Here is a 19,206-nt window from a genome sequence, read left to right on the forward strand (position 1 = left end):
TTACAACATTTTAAACAGGTCGTATAGAAGTCAAACTTCAAAAATTCTCTTAATATTGAATTACGTAAATTGTAAATGTTATATCCATTGTATTAATATATGTATCTATACATATCATATTAATACAATATATATATATATATATATATATATATATATATATATATATATATATATATATACATATATATATATATATATGTGTGTGTATATATATATACATACATGTGTGTATATATGTGTGTATATGTAAGTGTTTGTATATATATGTGTTTGTATATATATGTCTGTATATGTGTGTGTGCATTTTTATAAATGTGTGTATATATATATATATATATATATATATATATATATATATATATATGTGTATATTAGTGTGTATAAAAATGTGTGTGTGTGTATATATGTATGTGTGTGTATATGTGTATGTATATAAAAATGTCTGTATATATGTGTTTGTATACAGTCTGTCTGTAGATGTGTGTGTGTATAAATGTGTGTATATATGTGTGTGTATATATGTGTTTGTATATATGTGTGTATATGTGTGTATACATGTGTGTATACAAATGTGTGTGTATACAAATGTGTGCATAAATGCGTGTATATCTATATGTGTGTGTATATATGTGTGTGTCTACATACGTTTGTATATATATATATATATATATATATATATATATATATATATATATATATATATATATACATATATATATATATATAAATATATGTGTGTATATATGTGTGTATATATAAAAATGTGTGTATATGTGTGTATACATGTGTGTATACAAATGTGTGTGTATACAAATGTGTGCATAAATGCGTGTATATATATATGTGTGTGTATATATGTGTGTGTCTATATACGTTTGTGTCTATATATCTATATATATATATATATATAAATATATGTGTGTGTATATATGTCCGTATATGTGTGTGTATAAATGTGTGTATATGTGTGTGTATAAATGTGTGTATATATGTGTTTATACATATGTGTTTGTATATATATGTGTGTATATATAAAAATGTGTTTATATGTGTCTATATTAATGTGTGTATACATGTGTGGGTATAAAAATGTGTGTATAAATGTGTGCATATATGTGTTTGTATATATGTGTGTATATAAAAATGTGTGTATATTTGTATGTATGTGTGTGTTTACAAATGTGTGCATAAATGCGTGTATATATATATATGTGTATATATGTGTGTGTGTATATGTGTGTTTATATACGTGTGTGTGTATATATATATGTGTGTGTGTATATATGTGTTTGTATATATGTCTGTATATGTGTGTGTGTATAAATGTGTGTATATATGTCTGTAAATATATGTGTTTGTATATATAAGTGTGTATATATAAAAATGTGTGTATACGTGTGTATATTAATGTGTGTGTATACATGTGTGTGTGTATAAAAATGTGTGTATATATGTGTGTATATATATATGTGTTTGTATATATGTGTGTATATATAAAAACGTGTGTGTTATGTGTGTATACGTGTGTATATATGTGTGTGTATACAAATTTGTGCATAAATGCGTGCGTATGTATATATGTGTGTATATATGTGTGTGTGTATATACGTGTGTGTATGTATATATATATATATATATATATGTGTGTATATATGTGTTTTTATATATGTCTGTATATGTGTGTGTATACGTGTGTATATATGTGTGTGTATACAAATGTGTGCATAAATGCGTGCGTATGTATATATGTGTATATATATGTGTGTATATACGTGTGTGTATGTATATATATATATATATGTGTATATATATGTGTTTTTATATATGTCTGTATATATGTGTGTATATATATATATGTGTTTGTATATACAGTATATGTGTGTATATATAAAAATGTGTGTATATGTGTGTAAATTAATGTGTGTATAAAAATGTGTGTATAAATGTTTATATATATATATATATATATATATATATATGTTAGTATATATGTTTGCGTTTATATGTGTGTGTATATACGTGTGTGTATATATGTGTATACATATGTAGATATACAAACGTTTGTACATATATATCTATATATATATATAGATATATATATATATATACATATGTGTGTGTATATGTGTACATATATGATATTAAAACAATGAATATATTGTTTATTCTCCATAGATATATATGTATGTATTTATATATTTTTTAAATATATATATATTCTCAAACATTTTTCAAAAAGTACCACCTCAGAAATCACTCCAAGTAACACCATACTGACCAACTCTAAAATACAGTAGCGCAGAGTATGCAATAAAAACAAGGTTAAGGTTTCATTTAACAACGTATTTATTATTTTTGGCCATTTCAACATTCCACACAGTTTGAACAGTAACACTGTGTCGAACACTCGGTTCGTTGATTGACAGACTTGTCTATTTTGGGGTCGACTACGTCCCTACAGCGGTCGGACTGGAACGACTTCCATTGAAGGCTGATAAATCTTTCACAGCGGCTCGAGTCTTGTCAGCACAATTTGTATTTAAGTAATTCTTCGGCGTGCCGCACATAAAAATACATACGTATGAAAATACATATATGAATGCATGTCAACTATCTGTTTGTACACTACATTACCCAGAAGGCTTAGCGCTGTAGACAGGAACAGGAAGTAGGTCTGAGATACAATTATGTTGTCACACTTTGTTGTTCCCGCTTCGTCTACAGAAAAAAAAACTACTTAAGTTTGAAGGGGGTTTTTTAACTCTCCTTTCTTATTGGATGGTGTAACTAATGAAGTGGCCGTTCCAGCCGTCCTTGATCCACGGTGAAGTGGTCCAATTAAAACACTAATTGGGGGGCGTGGCCCAGGATTCGAGCTCGCGGATAACTGATGCGTGTGCAAGCGTGCTCGATCCCCGCTTGTAATCGACCGCTTGGCGGGTCAATATGCTGCAGTTTTTCTTCTGAGTGATTTGTTCATACACACACGCACACACAGACACACACACACACACACACACGCACACACAAAGTGTGTTTCAACTTGTGCCACGTTGTGTGTTGTGCAGGCGACCATGAGGCTGCCGTGCAAGTGGCTGGACAAGATGAGGTGCCTGAGGAAACGCTCCACCATCCCCTTCCTCGGCTTCCTCGTCGCCTTCCTACTCTTACTCAACCTCTACATGGAGGACGGATACGTGCTGGTCAGTACACTCGCTACACTACACAAACGCCTGTCGGCCATTGGTATTTTTTTTAATTTTGGGGCCCCGCTTGTAAGTTTTACTTCGCTTATTCCAAACCACTCTGATCGTCGGGTGTGCCGCAGAAAATCATTGATTTTTTCTTTTTTTAACTGGTCAGAATTTTTGTATATTATTTTATTTTTCACATATTTATTAATTTATCAACATGTAACGATGGGAAGAAATATACAAAGCTTTTTCATTACATTGCGAAAATATATACTGTATTTTTCAAACTATAAAGCGCACCCGAAAAAAGGCATACATTTTTTCGGATTATAAGGCGTACCCAAAAAATAAGCATTATATTTTTTTCAGACTATAAGGCACACCTAAAAATCTTAACTGCATTTGTTTGACGATAAGGCGCTCTAAAAAACATTTTTTTTATTTTTCAGACCTTAAGACGCACCTAAAAAAAAAATTACTGTATTTTTCGGGTTATAAACCGCACTTAAAAAGAAGCACTGTATTTTTTTTCGGGCTATAAGGCGCACCCAAAAAAAAGCACTGTATTTTTTTCAGACTATAAGGCATACCTAAAAATTTTAACTGCATTTGTTTGACAATAAGGCGCTCTAAAAATAAATTACTTTATTTTTCAGACCATAAGACACACCTAAAAAACAATGACTGTATTTTTCAGACCTTAAGATGCGCCTAAAAAAAAATTACTGTATTTTTCGGGTTATAAACCGCACTTAAAAAGAAGCACTGTATTATTTTTCGGGCTATAAGGCGCACTCAAAAATATTTACTGCATTCTCAGACTATAAGGCACACCTAAAAATAATTACTGTATTTTTGAAACTATAAGGCACACGCAAATATGGTTACTGTATTTTTCGGACTATAAGGCGCACCCAAGAAATATGCACTGTATTTTTTTCAGACTATAAGGCGCACCTAAAAATATTTACTGCATTCGTTTGACGATAAGAAGCTCTTAAAAACAATTACTGTGTTTTTCAGACTGTAAGACGCACCTAAAAAAATGTTACTCTATTTTTTGGGTTATAAACCGCGCTTAAAAGAAGCACTGTATTTTTTTACGTAAAAATAATGACTGCATGTTCGGACCTTTAGGCGCACCTAAAAATAATTACTGTATTTTTCTAACTATAAGGCGCATTGAAAAATGATTACTGCATTTTCCGGACTGTAAGGTGCACTCAAGAATAATTACTGCGTTTTCGGTCTGTAAGGCGCATCTAAAAAATAATTACTGCATTTTCGGACTATAAGGCAAACCTAAAACTAATTAATGTATTTTTCAAACTATAAGGCGCACACAAAAATAATTACTGTATTTTCGGACTATAAGGCACACACCAAAAAAATACTGTATTTTCGGACTATAAGGCACACGTAAAAATAATTACTGCATTATTGGACTATAAGGAGCACTTAAAAACAATTACTTTATTTTTCGGGTTATAAACCGCACTTAAAAAGAAGCACTGTATTATTTCTAACTACAAGGCGCATTTAAAAATGATTAACTAAGGTGCGCTCAAAAAAATTATTGCATTTTTGGTCTGTAAAGCGCGTCTAAAAAATAATTACTGTATTTTCGGCCTGTAAGGGGCATCAAAAAATAATTAGTGTATTTTCGGACTATAAGGCACACCTAAAACTAATTACTGCATTTTTCAAACTATAAGGCGCACTCAAAAATGGTTACTGTTTTTTCGAACTATAAGCCGCACCCAAAAATTATTACTGCATTTTTGGACTATAAGGCGCACTTTAAAAAGTACTGTATTTTCGTACTATAAGGCACACCTAAAAATAATTGCGTTTTTTTCTAATTATAAGGCACACCTAAAAATGATTACTGTATTTTTCGGACTATAAGGCACACACAAAAATAATTACTGTATTTTTGGACTATAAAGAACACGCAAAAATAATTACTGCATGTGTTTGACAATAAGGCGCTCTTAAAAACAATTACTGTAATTTTCAGACTGTAAGACGCACCTAAAAAAATTACCTGTTTTTTTCGCGTTATAAACCACACCTAAAATGAAGCACTGTACTTTTTTGGGCTATAAGGGGCACGCAAAAATAATTACTGCATGTTCGGACTATAAGGCGCACCTAAAAATAACTACTGTATTTTTCTAACTATAAGGCGCATTTAAAAATGATTACCGCATTTTTTGGACTATAAGGTGCGCTCAACAATAATTATTGCATTTTCGGTCTGTAAGGCGCATCTAAAAAATAATTACAGTATTTTCGGACTGTAAGGCGCATCTAAAAAATAATTACTGTATTTTCGGACTGTAAGAGGCATCAAAAAATAATTACTGTATTTTCGGACTATAAGGCACACCTAAAACTAATTACTGTATTTTTCAAACAATAAGGCGCACTCAAAAATGGTTACTGTATTTTTCGAACAATAAGCCGCACCCAAAAATTATTACTGCATTTTTGGACTATAAGGCGCACCTAAAAAAGTACTGTATTTTCGTACTATAAGGCAAACCTAAAAATAATTGCGTTTTTTTCGAACTATAAGGCACAGCTAAAAATGATTACTGTATTTTTCGGACTATAAGGCACACACAAAAATAATTACTGTATTTTTGGACTATAAAGAACACTTAAAAATAATTACTGCATTTGTTTGACAGTAAGGCGCTCTTAAAAACAATTACTGTATTTTTCAGACAGTAAGACGCACCTAAAAAAAAGTGACTGTATTTTTCGGGTTATAAACCGCACTTAAAAGGTGCGCTCAACAATAATTACTGCATTTTCGAAATATGAAGTGCATCTAAAAATAATGACTGTATTTTCAGACTATAAGGCACACCTAAAAATAATTACTGTATTTTTCAAACTATAATCCGCTCCCAAAAATTATACCAACATTTTTGGACTATAAAGAGCACCTAAAATTAATTGTTTTTTTTTCTTCAAACTATAAGGTGCATCTTAAAATGTTTACTGTTATTTCCGGAATATAAGGCGAACTTAAAAATAATTACTGTATTTTTTTAACCATAAGGTGCTCCTAAAAAAAATTACTGTATTTTTCCGGGCTATAAGACACACTCAAAAATAATTTCAGCATTTTTCGGAATATAAGGCACACTTAAAAATAATCACTGTATTTTTCAGACTATAAGGCTCACGCAAATATAAGTACTGTATTTTTCGAACTATAAGCTGCACCCAAGAATTATTATTGCATTTTTCTGAATAAAAGGCACACATAAAAACAATTACTGTATTTTTCAGACCATAAGACGCACCTAAAAATATATATATATATTTTTAGGGTTAGAAACCGCACTTAGAAATAAGCACTGTATTTTTCGGGCTATAAGGCGCACCTAAAAATAACTACTGCATTTTTGGACAATGGGATGCACCTACAAATAATTACTGTAATTTTTAATTATAAGATGCACCTAAAAATAACTGCTGTTTTTCTCCGGACCCTAAAGCGGACTCCAGAATAATTACTATATTTTTCGGACTATAAGGCGCACCTAAAAACAACTGCTGTAGTTTTTGGACTATAAGGCCCACACAAAAAACAATCGGTGTGTTTTTACGACTATAAGGCGCACTGAAAAATAATTTCTGTATTTGTAGGACTATAAGGCGCACTGAAAAATAATTACTGTGTTTTTCAGGCTATAGGGCGCACTAAAAAAATAATTACTGTATTTTTTGGACTGTAACGTGCACTCAAAAAATATTGCTGTTTTTTTCGGACTATAAGGCGCACACAAAAAAATTACCGTGTTCTTCGGACTATAAGGCGCACTTAAAAATAATTACTGTATTTTTCGGACTACAAGGCGCACTTAAGATCCTTCCATGTTCTCAAAAATTGACAGTGTGCCTTATGTCAGAATAATTTTGGTTGTGCTTACCGACCTCGGAGCAATTTTATTTGGTCTATGGTGTAACGATAAGTGTGACCATCGTAGGTGACCGGCTGCAATGGACGCCAAATTATTCATGTGAGAGTCCAGTCCATTGGGGGTAAGGAGAGGGTTTTAGGAGGTCCCTCTCCAGTTCATAGAGTGGTCCACACTGGGTCATGACTCAAAACAGCTAGCATCTCCTCCAGAAAGGGATTATACGTGGCCATCTGGTAACTTATCCATGCAGGAGATGGAGGCAAAAAAGAGGAGCGGCATGTCAACTGGTCTATAGCGTTCATACTTTGTTCTTCTTCCTAAATGTACTTTAACCTCTTACACGCTCAGTGAGAAGAACTGGTCCCTAACAAAAGCTACTAAATCTTCGACATGATCTAGTAGTGATCCAGAGAAACAGTTCTGGGTTCTTTCCAGGGTCATAGTTGAAAATAGCATCCCCGCAGCGTTTACGACACAACTTACTGTCTTGCTCCTGCTGCTGTTGTTGTTGAGCAACGCGGTTAACTCGTTGTTTAGTGAACCTTGTGGAGAATGAGAACTCTTCCTCGGTACGCCGGACACCCCGGGGAAGGTGGTTGTCGCTCCTGACTTGAAGTGTTGTTCTCTTCTCCCCTCCGTCCTTTTCCAGGAAGAAGACAAGAGGCAGCTTCGGGAAACGTCGGCCCACCCGCCCAGCTCCGAGCGATACGTTCACACCTTCCGAGAGCTGCGAAATCTCTCCGGAAGCATCAACGTCACGTATCGTTATCTCGCCGGAACGCCGCTCAACCGCAAGAGTAAGTCAAGGGTTCTTGAAAAAGACGGCATTGAAGGCCATGTCCACACGAGCATAGTTCAAAATCCCTGGCGTTGAAACGACCACCATCCGCATGAGTTTGGTTTCTGTCTGCATGGAAACACATTTGTCCGATCAGAAGTTGGGACAAGCAAACACTGCTGACTCGGTGGCATTAGACCGCCTCTGTTAATGTTATGATGTCCTACATGTACAATGATGTGTACATTAGTTTACTGCATGTAACCCGCCTGGCACGGTCCCTGCTTTTCTATTCCATACGGGACTCAAACCTGAGCTCTCAACCTGGTTACCAGCACTGGTCTTAAGGTTGTCCGAGAGTAAGGTTTACCTACGTAAGTATCATTGGACACAAAAGTCCCCACTGACTACCAGAACAACAGCAAGTTTTATAAAAGTCTCTGTTTTACGGACAATAGTACCCGTATGGACTAGAGGTCTAAATCCATAGAAAAGTGTATGTTTTTTAGGTATTTGTGTTGGTGTGGACATGGCCTCGGTCATGACAGAGAACATGTATCAGAGCTGAGAGTTGAGTTGTGTGAGGTTGGAAGTTCAAGTAAATTTCACATCGAATCTGTAACATAAACGACATCACGTGTTCCTTGTCGTCAGAGTACCTGACCATCGGGCTGTCTTCGGTGAAAAGGAAGCGAGGGAACTACTTGCTGGAGACCATCAAGTCCATATTTGACCAGTCCAGCTACGAGGAGCTGAAGGAGATCATGGTGGTGGTCCACCTGGCCGACTTTGACCCGGTGTGGTGCGAGAACTTGGTGCAGGAGATGAGCAGGAAGTTCGGCCACCACATCATCGCCGGTCGCCTCCTGGTGATCCAGGCTCCGGAGGAGTACTATCCATCCCTGGATGGTCTCAAGAGGAACTACAACGACCCCGAAGACCGAGTGCGCTTCCGCTCCAAGCAGAACGTGGACTACGCCTTCCTGCTCAACTTCTGCACCAACCTGTCGGACTTCTACATGATGCTGGAGGACGACGTGCGCTGCTCCCGCAATTTCCTGACGGCCTTGAAGAAAGTCATCACCTCTAGGGAAGGTTCCTACTGGGTGATGCTGGAGTTCTCCAAGCTGGGCTACATCGGGAAGCTCTACCACTCCAGGGACCTGCCCCGTCTGGCTCACTTCCTGCTCATGTTCTACCAGGAGATGCCGTGCGACTGGCTCCTCATCCACTTCCGGGGTCTGTTGGCCCAGAAGGACGTGATCCGCTTCAAGCCCTCGCTCTTCCAGCACATGGGCTACTACTCGTCCTACAAAGGAGCCGAGAACAAGCTGAAGGACGACGACTTTGAGGAGGACTCGCTGGACATTCCCGACAACCCTCCGGCCAGCCTCTACACCAACATCAATGTCTTTGAGAACTACGACGCCGCCAAGGCCTACAGCACCGTGGACGAGTACTTCTGGGGGAAGCCTCCGTCCACCGGGGACTTCTTCGTCATTGTCTTCAACAAGTCGGCCAAAATCAGCAGGATCAAGATCTCGACCGGCTCCGACGACCGGCAGAACGACATTCTGCACCGTGGAGCTCTGGAAGTGGGGGAGAAACTGGTGGGCACCAAGAAGGGCAAGCAGTGCTCCTCCTACATCACCTTGGGGGAGTTCAAAAATGGCAACATCGAGGTCCAAAACGTGGACCGCAAGATCTCCTTCGACATAGAGTGCGTGCGGATCGTAGTGACGGCCAGTCAGAAGGAATGGATCATCATCAGGAGTATAAGTTTATGGACCACACCTCCACCCAGCCAATGAGGACTGCGGACTCTTACTACACTTTAGGAAAAACTACTATTATTAAGTATTTCCAGGTTTATGTTATCATTGTTTTTTACCTATTTATTGATTTTGATCAATAGTTTTTTTTATACCTTTGTGGATCATCACAGTATTTATGTCGTTGTGTCGGACAAGACGACGAAGCAGTTTCACGGTGTGCGGATGCTGGGTTTCTACCCGCTCTTTTATTGCCAGTCAATCCCACCAAGATCACATCTATTGATCGAGGGGTTGCTAATTGTAGTCATGGATTGGTCTGAGGAACACTTGATTTCAAAAACAACGCCTGACCCCTGCTGGCTCAGCATCTCGGGAAATCAATAGCAACTTCTGACATGTGATCACAGTCCTGGAATTTATGCTGAAATGCGATAAATCCAGAAGAAGACCGACAGGGCTTTATTTGTAAACATATTCATTATATTTATTAAATGACCCGTAGCGTCAAGATGACAAAACGTTCACGACCGAATTCTCCTAATGTATTTCATGCTCCTGAGAATGAATCTACCAGTCATTTCCCACAAAATCAACTGGTTTTGAAGATTGGGTATATAAATTACTTAGAACACCTTCCCTTTATCTCCAAAATCGACAACATGAGCCAATTCCCCCCACATAGACGATATAAAACGTTTATTTTCATCGATTCATTGCCTGTTTTCGTTGCCCTGGTCCATGACTACCGTATTTTTCGGACTATAAGTCGCAGATTTTTTCATTGTTTGGCCAGGGGTGCGACTTATACTCAGGAGCGACTTATGTGTGAAATTATTTACACATTACCGTAAAATATCAAATAATATTATTTCGCTCATTCACGTAAGAGACTAGACGTATAAGATTTCATGGGATTTAGCAATTAGGAGTGACAGATTGTTTGGTAAACGTATAGCATGTTCTATATGTTATAGTTATTTGAATGACTCTTACCATAATATGTTACGTTGACATACCAGGCACCTTCTCAGATGGTTATTTATGCGTCATAAAACGTACACTTATTCAGCCTGTTGTTCACTATTCTTTATTTATTTTAAAGTTAATGTTGATGTACCAATGATTGTCACACACACACTAGGTGTGGTGAAATGTGTCCTCTGCATTTGACCCATTCCATTGATCACCCCCTGGGAAGTGAGGGGAGCAGTGGGCAGCAGCGGTGCCGCGCCCGGGAAATTTTAAATTGCCTTTCAAATGTCTATTCTTGATGTTGGATTTTATCAGAGAAATTTCCCCCAAAAATGTGATTTATACTCCACTACGACATACCGTATATATGTTTTTTTTCCTTTTTTATTATGCATTTTTGGCAGGTGCGACTTATACTCCGGAGCGACTTATACTCCGAAAAATTCGGTACATATAGACTGCTTGAAAATATGGGCAAAAAAAAAAAGGATCCTCTTCCATAGACTTCAATCACAGCCTGTGTTTCTTCATGCTCTTCCTGCATTTCCTAAAGCGTCTTGAGAAATACATCAGTGGAAGAGGACGCAAAATCCAATTTTCTCTTTTCATGCTTTTCTGCATGTTCTGGCTCAGTTATTTTCCCCTCGAGGTTGCTCCTGATTTTCACAATCGCCTTGGCTTTGAATCTTTCATTCCAACCCCGACCAAATCCCTTCCTTTTCGAAGTAAGACTCAATAAAAGGATCGTTGCAAATTGCACTCCTCTCGCTTGGTCCGTCCCGGTCAATTTATACTTTCTTTTTATTCCCACCATTTGAAAATGGCTCACTCTGGCATCGGGGGCAGCAGCCTAAGTATAGAAGCCCAGACTCCCCTTTCCCCAGCCACTTCTTCCAGCTCCTCCTGGAGGATCCCGAGGCGTTCCTAGGCCAGTTGGGAGACATAGTCACCCCAACGTGTCTTGGGTTTTTCCCATTGCCTCCTACATTCCCTAAAAACCTCCCCAGCTCCTCTCAAAGCGGAAGAGCAGCGGCTTTACTCTTGTATTATTCCTTTGAATTCAGCGCAGTAACACGGATGAAGATGCCAATAAAACACTAAACTATGGAAAATTTGCGCGTACTAAAACATGTGCAAACTTGGTAGCACACGCAAAGCTGATCCACTAAACTTGTGCACAGAGGTTTGTGCCTCTAAATATGAAGAATATATGCTAATCATCATATCGGGAGGATAAAATGCAGATTTATTTATTTAGCACACAGCAAGTGATTAATCAAGACTAAAACTGTTCTGCAGCCGCTGTTCTGTCTCTTTATTTAGTATATCAAGAAACTGGCAGAAATCGCTGTGTGTCCTACGTATGATTGTCAAGACATTTGGACTGTCGAAAAAAAATATATATCAGGCTTATTTTCTATTGGACAATAATTTATAATTTTATAGCAGCTGGAGGTCTCAAGGGGCTGATTAAAACGAATTTAAATTATGTGTTTTGCTGGCGTTTGTTTGTTTGTTTGTTTTTAATGTAAAAGATATATTATCAACATATCTCCTTTATTAAAAAAAAAATCTTGCAATATGTATTTTCTTGAACATTCCAGGGCACGCTCGCAGTTGGTACCTGCATTTTCCAGCGCCTCTAAAATGCCCATAAAAAGTTGTAAATATTGTGTAAGGGTGCGACTCTTTGGGCACCTGACAATTAGATCTGATTCCGATACCTGGGGTGACGTTTCGATTCGAAATCCATTTTCGATTCAACATGGATCTTCGTTCCAACTGATTCTCGGAATTTGTTATTTAGTTTAGTATTTAAAAGTAGACAGGTTAGATGTCAGAAAAGCTACTTCTGGTTGCATAAAGTTGCATATATATATAATACATATATGTGTATATATATATATATATATATATAAATATATATGTATATGCCCTGCGATGAGGTGGCGACTTGTCCAGGGTGTACCCTGCCGTCCGCCCGATTGTAGCTGAGATAGGCGCCAGCGCCCCCCGCGACCCCGAAAGGGAATAAGCGGTAGAAAATGGATGGATGGATGGAATATATATGTATATATAAATATACATGTATATGTATGTATATATATGTATGTATGTATGTGTATATAAAAATATATGTATATATATATATATATATATATATATATATATATATATACATATACATATATATATATATATATATGTATATGTATATATATATGTATGTATGTATACCGTATATATTATATGGTGTCAAAAATGTATTGTTTAATTAAATGGAATTCTTATTTGTAAAGATTCTGAATCGATCAAAATAAAAAATTAACTATATATATATATATATATTGCATCACCGTGGAAACAGAACTCAGGCTTTCAATGTCCCCCCCAATATACTGCACCTTGGACAGCCCTGGATTAAGTCCTCTGCTGCGTTATAAAGAAAGATACAGTAGGAAGGGGACTCATATGGCGCCATTTGTTGCGCTTTACCTGACACATGAAACGTGACAAATTTGGGCCGTACGCTACCCACTGGCAGTAGAGTGGTGAATATTTCAATTCCAACTCAGTTGCTATGTGGAGTGGCGCTTCCCACCCAGGAATGGGGGCCTGTGAACCCCTACCCCACTGTGCTCGGATCATCGCCAATCCCCCCGTTGATACTCAAAAGTGTCGTTATCGGTAAGCGCCGCAAAGTATGTTTTCCGAACAACCGTCCAATTAGGCGACGGTGTCTTCGGCTGCTGTGCAAGACTGATAACAAGGCGGAAAAGTGTCGCTCCGGGATTCCTCGTAACAGAATGTCCCCGTTTGGCCCTAAATCAGCTCCCTCCTCGAGAGGCGCCAGGGAGCTTCATCTCCTGGCTTCAACATCCGCCTTGAAAGCGACGCTGACGTTAGAACGCTGTTGCTTTTCTTAGGAAGAGTCGAGATGAGACGGACGGGAACGAAACAGCAAATTGCTCTGTTTGCTTCCCTGCAGCGACTCCTCTCTTCCTTCACTCCCTCATGTCGCTCTGATCTTTGCTCTCTGCCGCTGCGAGGAAACAGCCTTTTTTTTTTCTTTTTTTTCCCCCACAGCTTTTTAGTCCCAATGTTGTGCCTAAGTTCACGTTTGAACCGTGCGATTAATCAAATGATTGCTTCTGTTTCAAGGAATCCCTCAAGGACCCGACAGCCGGTCTGTCCAAAACTGACTCTGGTGTTTTTGTTCACTGTGAGGTGTTCAGGGCAGCTGAAAATGGATGGTAACAAGCTTCTGCAGCCTGGAACAAACATTGATCGTCAAGAGCAACTAAATAAAATGGGCCTGTTTTTGTCAAATATCTCAGATTGTGTCACAAAAGTGACTACAGCCCTGACATTTCAAAAGTAATTATGGGCCTGCTCCAATGCAAGAACCCGTTCACATGCTGCAAAGCCTCTGCTTGCTTCTCCTATTAGTTTATCTAATCAACACCGTAGAGAAGCTTTCGATCGAGACCCGGATCCCGTTGTCTGGCTCTGGTTTGCGACCGACCCATCGCTACCCTACAGTGGAACCTGAATCTACAAACTTACAGTAATGGGTTCTTCAACATGGTTCGCCAACCAAAACGTTGGTATAGTGAAGCAGAGTTCCCCATAAGAATCAACGTAAACATAAATCATTTGTTGTAGTTTCGACAAAAGTCTCTATTTTAGTACAAAAGGAAAAACTGCATACTTCAGAGACAATGTAATGTAGTGTTTCTTAACCATAGGGCCATTGTAGAGGGCAACAAAAAATATCTGTTTCTCAGCTCAGGACCATATAGTTGTAATACACAAAGAAAATGGTCCTGTTTTCGTAAAACATCTCCGATTGTGTCACAAAAGTGACTACAGCCCTGACATTTCAAAAGTAATTATGGGCCTGCTCCAATACAAGAACCCATTCACATGCTGCAAAGCCTCTGCTTGCTTCTGCTAGCAATTTATCTAATCAACACCATTGAGAAGCTTTCGATCGAGACCCGGATCCCGTCGTCCGGCTCTGGTTTGCGACCGACCCATCACTACCCTACAGTGGAACCTGAATCTACAAACTTACAGTAATGGGTTCTTCAACATGGTTGGCCAACCAAAACGTTGGCATAGTGAAGCAGAGTTCCCCATAAGAATCAACGTAAACATGAATCATTTGTTCTAGCCTCGACAAAAGTCTCTATTTTAGTACAAAAGAAAAAACTGCACGCTTCGGAGACAATGTAATGTAGTGTTTCTTAACCATAGGGCCATTGTAGAGGGCAACAAAAAATATCTGTTTCTCAGCTGAGGTCCATATAGTGGTAATACACAAAGAAAATGGTCCTGTTTTTGTAAAACATCTCCGATTGTGTCACAAAAAGTGACTACAGCCCTGACATTTCAACAGTAATTATGGGCCTGCTCCAATGCAAGAACCCATTCACATAGTGCAAAGCCTCTGCTAGTTTCTTGCTTTCCTCAAACAATTTATCTAATCAACACCATAGAGAAGCTTTCGATCGAGACCCGAATCCCGTTGTCCGGCTCTGGTTTGCGACTGACCCATCACTACCCTACAGTCGAACCTGAATCTACAAACTTACAGTAATGGGTTCTTCAACATGGTTCGCCAACCAAAACGTTGGTATAGTGAAGCAGAGTTCTCCATAAGAATCAACGTAAACATGAATCATTTGTTGTAGCTTCGACAAAAGTCTCTATTTTAGTACAAAAGGAAAAACTGCATACTTCGGAGACAATGTAATGTAGTGTTTCTTAACCATAGGGCCATTGTAGAGGGCAACAAAAAATATCTGTTTCTCAGCTGAGGACCATATAGTTGTAATACACAAAGAAAATGGTCCTGTTTTCGTAAAACATCTCCGATTGTGTCACAAAAGTGACTACAGCCCTGACATTTCAAAAGTAATTATGGGCCTGCTCCAATGCAAGAACCCGTTCACATGCTGCAAAGCCTTTGCTTGCTTCTCCTATCAGTTTATCTAATCAACACCGTAGAGAAGCTTTCGATCGAGACCCGGATCCCGTCGTCCGGCTCTGGTTTGCGACCGACCCATCACTACCCTACAGTGGAACCTGAATCTACAAACTTACAGTAATGGGTTCTCCAACATGGTTCGCCAACCAAAACGTTGGTATCGTGAAGCAGAGTTCCCCATAAGAATCAACGTAAACATGAATCATTTGTTCTAGCCTCGACAAAAGTCTCTATTTTAGTACAAAAGAAAAAACTGCACGCTTCGGAGACAATGTAATGTAGTGTTTCTTAACCATAGGGCCATTGTAGAGGGCAACAAAAAATACCTGTTTCTCAGCTGAGGTCCATATAGTTGTAATACACAAAGAAAATGGTCCTGTTTTCGTAAAATATCTCCGATTGTGTCACAAAAGTGACTACAGCCCTGACATTTCAAAAGTAATTATGGGCCTGCTCCAATGCAAGAACCCATTCACATAGTGCAAAGCCTCTGCTAGCTTTTTGCGTTTGCTAACAATTTATCTAATCAACATCATAGAGAAGCTTTCGATCGAGACCCGGATCCCGTCGTCCGGCTCCGGTTTGCGACCAACCCAGTCAAAAGTGACTACAGTACTGACGTTTCAACAGTAATTATGGGCCTGCTCCAATGCAGGAACCCGTTCACATGCTGCAAAGCCTCTGCTAGCTTCTTGCTTCTGCTAGCTTCTTGCTTCTGCTAGCAATTTATCTAATCAACACCGTAGAGAAGCTTTCGATCGAGACCCGGATCCCGTCGTCCGGCTCTGGTTCACGACCGACCCATCACTACCCTACAGTGGAACCTGGATCTACCAACTTACAGTAATGGGTTCTTCAACATGGTTCGCCAACCAAAACGTTGGTATCGTGCTGCAGAGATCCCCATAAGACTTAACGTAAACATTAATCATTTTTTCGAGCTTCTGCACGCTTCGGAAACAATTTAACTGTGGAGGTCTTGCACCTCCGGGTTCTTCGGACCACCAAGGAGAGACATGACAGGCTGGTTTGTCGTAGTGAAAAATGATTTATTTTTCAATAAATCTTCCTCTGTTGCTCTTCTGCTTTTCAGCACTCACTTCTCGTGCCCGTCTCGCTCTTCCGGTTGCTTTTCAGCCTTCCGTTCGCGTCTCCGTCTCGCCCTCGCTTTCGCTCGTCCTCTCTCTCGGGTTTTCCCTCTCTCATCAACTCCAACTTATCCCACACCGTCCTTCTCGGCTGCTGCCTTTTTACAGAGTGACAGGTGATTAGCCAAACGCGCCCAGGTGGGGGATCTCGCACCACGCCTCGCTGCAGGTCCGCAGGCCACGCCTCCTCACAATAATGTTTCTTAACCATAGGGCCATTGTTGAGGGCCACAAAAACATGTCTTTCTCAGCTGTGGTCCATATAGTTGTAATACACGTTTGCGCCACTTTTGGCAGTAATGACAATATTGAACAAACAGAAGAAGTCTGGAGCTAAAATCAAAGAGAAGTTTCTTAAGTGCCAAGATTATGACTAAAGTGTTGAAGTTGTATTTTCATTTGCATTTTAATTTTATTGACAGTTTATATAAGAAACATAATAATCAGGGGTGTGAGAAAAATAGTGATTTTTGAATGAATATCAATATCGATTTTTACTTTGCTTTTTTTTTTTTAGGAAAAATTTGTAATATTGTGTCACAAAAGTGACTAAGGTTCAGAAAATTTTCACCGAAAAACCCAATATGAGAAGTGGTGCACACACACAAAAAAAAACGGTAATGTGAAATAAAATCAGGAAAGCAGAAAGCAGCCAATCATTGCACACCTGACAGGAAGTGACATCATCAACTATGAGAAGGTATGAGTAGGAACCCAAAAGCTCTTAGCTGTCATACCCTGTAAAAAAAATACACCTGTGGACTTTACAGTCGAAAAACTGTCAAAGAGTTTTTCATTAGAAATGGGAATTTTTCGGCGCCATTCCTGGGTGAAACTGCAATGCAGTCTGCTGAAAATGATGGAAAAGCTGTGGTCAAATTCGGAATTACCACAAAAGGGCGCTATAGCTCGGTTGGTAGAGGGGCTGTGCAAGCAACTGGAGTGTTCCAGGTTTGATCCCCGCCCCTAGCCACTGCCGTTGTGTCCTTGGGCAGGACACTTTACTCACCTGCACCCGGTGCCACCCACACTGGTTTAAATGTAACTTAGTTAATGGGTTTCACAATGTAAAAGCGCTTTGAGTCACTCGAGAAAAGCGCTATATAAATATACTTCACTTCATTTTAAGGTACTCAACACTGTACTGCCATAGGGCGGAAGAAGTAGATAGTGCACCGCCAAATTTGTCACGTTTCATGTGTCGGGCAAACCTCGAGGTATGGGGGCCATATGAATCCCCTTCTTACTGCACTGTCATTTTTGGGGGGTAAACATGAAAAAACAGGAGCATTGTTATTTCCACAGTAAAATTCCGGCAACTGTGCTGTCGTTTTTTTACCGTACAGTTGCTGTTTTTTACGGTGGATTACCGTGAATGGAAAAACACGACCAGTGTTATTTTTACAGTAAAATTCTGGCCAGTTTTCATTGTAAACTCCATGGTTATTGATTCACAGTGTAATGCAGCAATTTGGGTAAAACAACTCAAACACTGTTTTGTTCCTGTAAAATTCTGGCACCTGCAAAATTTGACCTTTCCCCAATTAAAATTTTTTTTAATAATTCCCCCTCCTCCATGTTCCGTGCACCCCCTGCCACCAAGTGGCGGCCTTGAGTGAATGTATAGCATGACCGACACGTGCATGGCCGCCCTGTGTCAAGTCCTCGCCGGCTCGTGTGCGGAAGACGAAGACGCGGCGTAGAAACGTTGTGATGCTCCCCCCCCCCCCCCCCCCCCCCGCACCCCCCCACACTGTCCTGTAAAACGACATGTATATTTTTTTATCAACATGTTGTATGATATTGTACTTGAAGGATTAAAGCTGTGAATGCACCGTGTCAAACGACTCATTGTTTTATTCCACACTTGGGACGTGGAAGTGGATTAACAGCGTCGTGCATTTTGAACGAGGCACGCGCGAAAAAAAGAAAGAGCAGTTTAACTGACATTTGCAGTTTGTTGCGCGCAAGCGAGGGTCTCTTTGGCTCCCTTTTAGCCGCCAGCAAAGACCATACATTATTCATTTCAATACGCATATGCTTTTTCTTCTCAACAGCATACATAATGAGCGCCTTCATGACGCTCCGGAGAGGGGGGGGGCACTGTCATGTGCCGTCTTTCTTTTTATTTGAGGTGGGAGCGTGGTGTAGGTCCAAATGGTTTTGACACAAAAATAATCTAAACACTTTAAAACTCATGTAGCGGGTGGGTTTTATTATACGGTGCCACACTGTCGGAACGAAAGTTTCCACCGCTTCCGAAAAAAAAACACACACTTTATGTGTTAAGTGTGAAGCAAGTGGTTGGGTTGGTTGGAAAATACAGTTTTCCAAACAAAAAAACAACATATCTTACTGTATTTTCCCGACTATAAAGCGCAGCGGTATATAAGCCGCACCCA

General features: G+C 39.1%; 1 protein-coding gene across 1 annotated transcript in view; it reads left to right on the top strand.

The window, feature by feature from the left end:
* The window catches only part of LOC133549224 (alpha-1,3-mannosyl-glycoprotein 4-beta-N-acetylglucosaminyltransferase C-like), a 244,880-nt gene extending 232,099 nt beyond the window's left edge, over window positions 1–12,781 (top strand). Inside the window, exons 4-6 of the mRNA XM_061894429.1 lie at window positions 3,072–3,206; window positions 7,788–7,935; window positions 8,571–12,781. Of these exons, the coding sequence (XP_061750413.1) occupies window positions 3,078–3,206; window positions 7,788–7,935; window positions 8,571–9,727 (1,434 nt within the window). The 5' untranslated portion in view covers window positions 3,072–3,077 and the 3' untranslated portion in view covers window positions 9,728–12,781. The remainder of the gene's footprint in view (window positions 1–3,071; window positions 3,207–7,787; window positions 7,936–8,570) is intronic.
* Window positions 12,782–19,206: the final 6,425 nt, after the last annotated feature.

The sequence above is a fragment of the Nerophis ophidion genome, linkage group LG03 (genome assembly GCF_033978795.1).
Source record: "Nerophis ophidion isolate RoL-2023_Sa linkage group LG03, RoL_Noph_v1.0, whole genome shotgun sequence".
NCBI classification, from domain to species: Eukaryota; Metazoa; Chordata; class Actinopteri; order Syngnathiformes; family Syngnathidae; genus Nerophis; species Nerophis ophidion.